This window comes from Laccaria bicolor, genomic scaffold, assembly GCF_000143565.1.
Source record: "Laccaria bicolor S238N-H82 LACBIscaffold_80 genomic scaffold, whole genome shotgun sequence".
Lineage (NCBI taxonomy): Eukaryota > Fungi > Basidiomycota > Agaricomycetes > Agaricales > Hydnangiaceae > Laccaria > Laccaria bicolor.
This window is the reverse complement of record NW_001889951.1, coordinates 99639-107446: the sequence shown is the minus strand read 5'-3', so window position 1 is coordinate 107446 and position 7808 is coordinate 99639. Positions and strand designations below refer to the sequence as shown.

The 7808-nt window shown below is 51.1% G+C and overlaps 2 protein-coding genes across 2 annotated transcripts; both read left to right on the top strand.

Annotated features, from left to right (window-relative positions):
• Positions 1–967: 967 nt before the first annotated feature.
• On the top strand, positions 968–3514 carry LACBIDRAFT_335257 (uncharacterized protein; the record flags this gene model as incomplete). The annotated part of the gene is made up of 10 exons (XM_001890131.1): positions 968–1164; positions 1306–1393; positions 1701–1849; positions 1957–2019; positions 2279–2289; positions 2547–2614; positions 2972–3036; positions 3140–3285; positions 3326–3455; positions 3490–3514. 10 exons carry the CDS (start codon positions 968–970, stop codon positions 3512–3514), a joined length of 942 nt encoding a protein of 313 aa, XP_001890166.1.
• Positions 3515–4694: 1180 nt separating this feature from the next.
• Positions 4695–7118, top strand: LACBIDRAFT_335256 (uncharacterized protein; the record flags this gene model as incomplete). Its single annotated transcript, XM_001890130.1, has 6 exons — positions 4695–4738; positions 4798–5017; positions 5304–5620; positions 5751–6033; positions 6059–6184; positions 6216–7118. The coding sequence occupies 6 exons, from the start codon at positions 4695–4697 to the stop codon at positions 7116–7118; spliced, it is 1893 nt and encodes a 630-aa protein (XP_001890165.1).
• Between the last annotated feature and the right edge of the window lie 690 nt (positions 7119–7808).

The window sequence follows — 7808 nt, the reverse complement described above, 5'->3', positions numbered from 1 at the left end:
GAAGATTAAAATGTATCTTACTGCTGCCTGCCATGGCTACGTCCGCTGCACTGATGGTTGAAGATGGAGTTATCAACATAGGCGGGGCAGAGCTGGGGCTGACAGATTCACGTTAATATTTATCTAGTAGCGCGAGATCATGACCTCTAACCTCAAACTACCATAGCGTTTATTGCGTGGGTGGTCAGCGATTGTGCCGGGCAATTCCTCGAGCTTGCGTTTCAAACGATTTTCGCGGGGGTTACTAGGATCAGACATGATGGTTCAGAAGAGAGAATCGATGCTGTGCGGCGTCAATCTTCAAAATGGGTAACGGACCGTTTCACACCGTCAGCTGACGTTCCTGATTGAGGTCCCTCCCACTTGCCTCCCACAGTGGTTCGGCGTCAAGTCAGGTCACAAGGATGGTGGCCAACTGAAAAGTGTGCCAGAGAAGCAAAACGACGAACGCCTCTCAAGACTGAGGGAAATTGAAACTCCAAGGGACGAACGAAAGGAAGATGCGTGGTCACGGTCGTGCTTGTTTTGCGTGTGGCTGTGCGAAAGACGACTAAACACACCCTTTTCTTTCATTACCTTGCGACCCACCTATGGGCCCTGCTACTTGCAAAATCGTTCTTGTCAAGTCGATGTTTTCTTTGTTTGGCCAGCTTCCCGTCGCGACATCGCCTGGAGACCCGACCTCCCGCTGTGATCAAAATGAAACCCGATAACCGCCTTCGTCAACTTGTACCGATCCACAGAGAGCGGGGAGCTGTTGAGATTCAAAGCAATGCGCTAAAGATGTTCGAGTGAATCGGCTCTGAGTGAGATCCTCCTTCCGTTAGATTTACTCCCCTTTCTACCTTAGCTCGTTTTCCCCTTCTGTGCCGCAACCATACCCCTCTTCTTCCGTCTGCCCACGTCAGTCTAATATGCTGACAATTCTGTGACAGTTCCGGTCCTGTTAATTTCGTTTACGAGCGCCATGCGTACAAGACCGCAAACCACAGATCTCTACTGGTACGACTTGGGTACGCTAATTGAAACTCTGAAATTGGAACGTTTACTGGATGTTTATGCTATCAACAGGATTGCAATCGACTTTTTTAACTTCAATTCCATCTTTAGACTACCACCCGGTAACCCGCTCGAAGCCACTTTGCATAACACGGAGGAGACTTGGTTAGCTCGGATTGGTCGTCAGCATTTCTTTCCTACAAGTCGACAACGCCTGCCCTGAACGGCCTTTCCATTGCAGACGTGGCGTTTCTAACGATGCCCACCTCGACGACGGTAATACTCTTTCGATAAGCTCCAAGATAGCATACTAGGTTACTGCCGTCCACCTGGTCATAAGCGCAAGCCTCAGTCGGAGAGCTGGAAAGTAGGGATAATGGTCATTTCTCCTTTGGTAAGTCGGCGCCCTTATTCATTCCTACCCTTATCCCTCCCTCGATCTCTGGATGCCTTTTCACCTCGCATATATTGGATATTTCGTTCGCTAACTCCCCCGTTCGTTACTCAGGTTCTGGTTTCATAACCCCAACGCAAGCCCTACTTCGATGCTTGTACCGTCTTTCCTCCACCATGACCCGCACGACCCGGCCACTTCATTCCCTCGTGCATCGATTCACGAAGGAAATTTCGTCATTGTCTAATCCTGTTAACGAACTTGCCTCCATACTGAGCTCATTGGTCGAACATCGAATCTTTGCCAGTGGCCGCAGGCAGACCCCTCACACATCGATCGTCTCATCGATTGCGCCCAGCTATGTGGCCTTCAGTCATTCACCCTCCAAATGCTCGCGCAGTACTCAGAGCTTTTCGGTTACCTCATCCCGACGCTCTGTGTGTCGTGGCATACACGGTATGCCACTCAATGGCCCCAATCTCCGCCTGTGATACCAGCAATCATCACCTCTGAACTCGGCGTTCACACCGCATAGATTCTTCATCGTGCGTATCCATCCGCAGCTCGTCGCCGCCACGGGCTGCCGCAACGTCACACACGGATGTACCCACCGCTGATTGGCTTCAGTAAGTTTGGATTACGCGTGGCCGACGACGATGGGTACTGACACCTGCCTTCTTTTTCAATAGTTTCTCCGGCCAATAACGAACTACCAAGGGCAAGGCCCTAGGGTGAAAAACACCATACTCATCGGAGGGTCGTCGTCTCTTCTCGCGCGGACGCCGACTTCCATGGAGGATGGGGAGGCGTGGCTATTGCGCATAGGTCGGTCATAGTTGGATGCTTCGCATGCGTCGGGTTAGTGCTCACGACAATTGTCCACAGGTTTGCTTGGGGTGCGTATGTATGCTCTGCTTTTGCTCCACGGGAAGGAGAAGGGGCGTAACGTCTGGTACAGCCTAGATCTTGGTAGCGGTATTCGATGGTGTAGTGGTTTTTTTGGCTGCAAGCCCCAGTCTCTGGTTTGACACGCGACTCTGAAGCTTCAACGTCGGCAAAGCCAAGACGTTTGACTGATTTGCTATTACTTCCTACTCCTACAAGTTTCATATAACCTCTGTCGCGGAAACAGAATTTCATGTTTTGTATGTAGCGCGGGAGTTGTACACGATACGGCATGCTACAGATGGCCCATGGGTCTTTCTGCGTAGATTCTGCACAGTAAGTTGTTTTACGACCTCCCGAATAAACGCTAACCCAAGTTGGAAACTTCCATACCCTACAAACGGAGAGAGAGTAAATTGTGACCGGCTGAGAGCAGACACCGTGACAAGATGGATGAGTAAGGACAGAAAGGGAGAACCAAGAAGACGGACCACAGGAGGGTGAAGAGTCACGTTGCGAGCGTGAATGGCCCAGTTGAAAGGAAAGGCACCAGTATCACGATGATAGTTGCAGTCAAAAGTCGTTTCAACAAGCCGGAGGCTCTTCGTGATCGTTGATAAGGGTAGTCATTCTGTCAAAGGGGTGGTGTTGTTCGTATCTTCGAGGAACTAATTCGAGAGACTTACCATGCAGATAGGAACTCCACAGCACAAGGTTTTGTCAACGGCCGTTCTTAATTCCACGCACAAACCGAAAGGGTAAGCGGCTAGTCGAATCCTCCATCGATCACCAACGGAGGTGGAGGTAGCGGCTACAGGGGATGGAAATTGAACGTTGAATACTGAAAGATCGAACAACGAGGGAAGCGAATGCTTACCCCGGTCGAAAGGACGACACAGGGCGTGGCGGCTCTGCAAAAAGAGCGCCACCAACAAGGACAATCATCGCTCTTGATCGCCACACCCAATATCCCGAAACCGTTTCTCTCTCTGCTATCCTCCATCCAAGTAAGAACGAGGAAGCACATACGGCGGGATTCTGCACTAGCCTATACTCCGCTCGGCCATGCGCTCGGAGTTAACCACCAAGGGCTTTCTTTCGAGCTATTACGAATCTTGTGCAGCAGCCCAGAGCTGGCCACGAGTATGAGAAGGGGAAAAGAAGGTCGGAGAAAGCGGTGAGCGCTAACCCTTGCCTGTCTTGTGGAATAGAGTCGAAGAGGACATGAGCAAATGAGAACGGGGTGGACTTTGTAGGTCTGTATGCCGGTGTCAGCAAAGTCTTTTGTAAAAAAGGGAGGGGAGAAGAGAAGCGTACTTATAGAACGATCCGCACACATCCTAGTCGAAGAACCCACTTCCTCCCCTTCCATCGCGACGTTCCATTGAAATACGCCGTGTCTTCTCGGTTTCACGAGCGGACCACAACGAGAAAGAGGGCACGATGACGATAGAGGGGGAAGTTTCAGAACCTGGTTGTTTACTTGGCACACGTAGGAAAGGCGGCGGCTAAAGATGGTCGTTAAAACTTTTGCGTACTGAAGGTCAAAGATCTAGGGCGACATGGCATTGACGAGTCTGGGAGATGCGATGGCACTTCCGTGGGTCGTAGGGTTGAAGGTTAAGCGGCCTGGATGGCAACTGCAATGAATCCAGTTGCGTGGGCCACAAGATGGCGACCCTCTTGCACACCTGAGTATAACGTAATCGGCGTTATAGGGCGAGTCCTCTGCGAAAAAGCCATTACTTAGGGGAAGGAAGAGCATGGTTCACGTCGGGAGGGTGACTGAAGAATAATCGGCGTTATAGGGCCAGTTCTCTGCGAGAGCAAATTAAGGGGAAGGAAGGACAACTGATACAGTTGTCGACTTCGATGGTCCGCCGACGCAGGAAGCTAGAGTGGAAACAGGTTCAGATCCCAGAAGAAGAGAAGAGAAAGCACGAACTCACCCTGAGATGATCTCCGGTCGCATATCACTCGGAACTAGTCAGACTGCTGTGCGTCCTCACTAGCACTGGGCACGAAGAACACTGCAACTATAGATCAGCCCTCTGGAGTTACGACTATGAGATGGAATGAGTCATGGTGTCCTTGAAGATGAATGTGACCCAGGTGTGACCCACGTTCCGTTCGACTGAACGCTCTTGACATCTCCTTGTCCTTCGTTCGAGCGCGTGAGTACGAAGTGGAGCATTTTTCGCGCATAAAGCTTACTGACATGAGCAGGTGCGGTTGAACTTTGAAGCAAATCCAGGCAAAGGTCAAAACATAACGGAACCTTTCAGACAACACAAAGTAACGACGTCGACTCACCCATGCCAATATCTCACCACTGGGTCCCACATATGGGGGCCTTTCCAAGTGACTGAATGATAGTTCCACTCTCACCTCCCAGCACCAGTACCGTGGAGCTTGAATGGCCGACATCAACGAAGGATGTCTGCTGGCTGTCTTTCTAATGTATGTCTCGGATAACATCAGATCGCGACTATCCCACTAATTAATCATCCTTCTCTTAGCCTTCTAGAGGAAGGTCACCATCACCCCGTCCACCTTCCCCACTCCGCAACGCGTTCTTTCCAGGGAACTCGACAGACGTCGATCCAGACTCCAAGTCCGACCACGGCTCAGACGACGACGACGATGTCCAGGAAGACGACCAAGGAATGTGGCAGCAACGTTCCAGATCATCCTCCTCATCCGTCTCCCATCTCCCAGCGAACTTCGTCCAAAGAATGGGTACAGTCATAGGGGGCATTTCACCGCGATCACCTATGCTACGCGACGCAGCTGGAAGCTGAAGCGGAGAGGGAACGCGACTGTAGTCGTAGAGAGGGGGAAGCTATACTCGGGGGAGGTCCAGGCAAGGAGACCCGTTGACGATTGTGCGCTGGCTACGATGGAGAGACGCTCCCTCCACCGCCCCTCAGGCTTCAGATCTCAGACTATGCCTAATCCACCGTTCCCGTCTAATTCGCAAACAATCAGGTCGCGCTACTAGTTGGTGGTCTGCTGCGAAGAGTAGGCTTCTGCCTACGAAAGACCCGCTCATGCCTGCTCAGCGCTCATTCAACATGAACCCCGTACCTTTTGCCTCCCCACCCTCGCCTACCTCTTCTCGTTCGAGTCTCTCGACTACGCCACCCAACTGGGCTTCTTTTCTCATGCGTACAACGGATACGTTGTCTTCCCCCCCCTTCTCGCGAGGCTTGACCTTTGTATGCCCAGTTCATATCTACCAGGCACACTCCTCATGATAGCCAAACGCTGCGACAAGCTCGATAAATGGACCATGGGACACGTTAGGGCTTTGGAAGATCGGATGAACGAGGTTGAGAGGTGGTTAGTCGACAAGGAAGGGGAGAAAGGAAAGGGAAAAAGTGAAGGAGAAGGATTGCAAGTCCGAGTGCATGCGGGTTCGACGGATAACTGAACCTCCGGGACGAAGTCGTCGAGCTCCAAAGCCGATTAGGGGAACTGCTTTGGGATATGGCAAAAATCGCAACGGCACCCTCTCTGCGGAACCCAAAACGCAGTCCGCCGCTGTATCAATGTTGGTCGCAACACAAACCACGTCCTCCATCGTCACGCATTCACATCCGACTTCTTCAATTGCAACGCACTTGACAGGATCTCCATCAGCACCCAGCACGCCTATCTACCATCTCAGGAAGACTTCGAAGAGGAAAGAGTCGGGCACGAGGTTACCTTCCCCCACGGGAGATTATTCTTCTGCGCCAGACACGTTCTCCCCTGTAATTCTCCACCTTCGTCGATTAGTTCCGCTATGAAGGCCTTTGTCTACGGCCATTTCGGGGTTACCCCTCCATTTATCCTCAGGACTGGGTATACTACCAGGTGCTTCGTACTCTACCACCTCACTTTCCTCGCTGGCTTCCGGTACGGGTAGGCCGCCGTCCCGCCTGCTCAACCCAAGTTCGCTCCTGCCTCTTCTTCTGCCAACCGAACGGCCAGCCCAACACCCGCACCAGCAAAAGGACGAGGAACACAAGGATTGCCACCCCCGAAATCGGCTGCTGGTAAACGACAAACGAGTGTAAGCCCCACGCCGAGGAAACGGTATACCGTTGCGCTTGGAGGGCCGATAACCGCGCTGCCTGATGAGGACGAATTTTCCTCGAATGCTGCTTCTTTGTTCTATTCCACCGCCGCCAATACCAATGCGAACATTAATACCCATACGGATCTACCTTCTACTGCTCCTTTATTGAAAAGGGTAGGCACACCACGGTCCTACTCCCGTGTGATTGGGGGGTCATTTTCCGTTTCTCCCGTAGGGGACGATGACGACGACAAGAAGAAGGAGGAGGAAGGCGCAGGAGAGTTCGGAGAAGGTGAAGAGACCATCGGCAAATCTTCCGGCATCAAGCTCAAGAACGCGAATGGGAGTTTGGTTTCCACCACTTCAAACTCGATATCGCCTGGTGGACCTGGGGGTGGCGATTACAAGTCCACAGCCACGACCTCCCCATCGCCGTCCACTCGTCGGATCAGGGCACAGAGCGCGTATGAGTACGCCAGCCTCCTCCCTCCACAGGCTCCTACCATGGGGACCACTGCACTGCTAAAACCGAAGTTGAGGTCCCGCTCTTCTGAGCGGCTTTCCTCTGGTACCAGTTCCATTGGGACGGGAGACGGAATGATAAGCGGTGGTCTTGGAGGAGGGGGGACCAAGTTTGTGGACCCTTTGTTGTTGAGGAGGCACCAGCAAAGTCAGGAGGGGTTACAGGTGAAGATGCCCATGCCGAAGCCGGTGGGGAAGGTTCCGATTGGGTGGTTGGTTGCGTTTTTTGATGGGGAGAAGGGGGGCAGGACGTAGGGTTGGCGTGGGAGAAGGGTTTCTTTTTTTTGGGAGCAGGTGGATGGACGAACGCCTGGGGTGAACGAAGGGATGAAAGAAGGAGAGAAACTAATGGGTATGGATCCGGAATGACTGATATGATATGTACCTCTGACTTGCTTTACTTATACCCTCCCAATGATATGACATTACTGATGCTTGGTTTTTATGTTACCTCAGTTTTTTTTTGCTTGGAGGCTTTTTTTGGTATATGATGTTAAGTTGGCAATACACACTTCAAGATTCAAACAAAAACAAAGATTCAGGCTGTTCCCCTCGGATTTGGAGGTTAAACATACTGGTACCATGCACTACTTTCTCTGACTTGCTTTACTTATACTGCATGATTACAACCGGTTCTTCACGTCACACATCACATCGTGTTTTGAAGTCTTTTTGTCGTAGTCTGAAATACTCATTTTTTCTAATGCTGAGAAGACTGTGACACGTATGAGTGTGGAAAGTAGATGTGTGAACACCTAAACAATATACCCATACACACTAAAGTCTAACACTTATCACCACTGGTACATGCTTAGTACTTTGAGTTTGGGTTGGTATGGTAAACTAAATTACTACACTTGTTTTGTTAGAACTTAAAGTAGAAGTTCGGTAACTGACTTGTATATTTTGTAACACTTGCACTGGATGCAAGCCACATTAACTTGA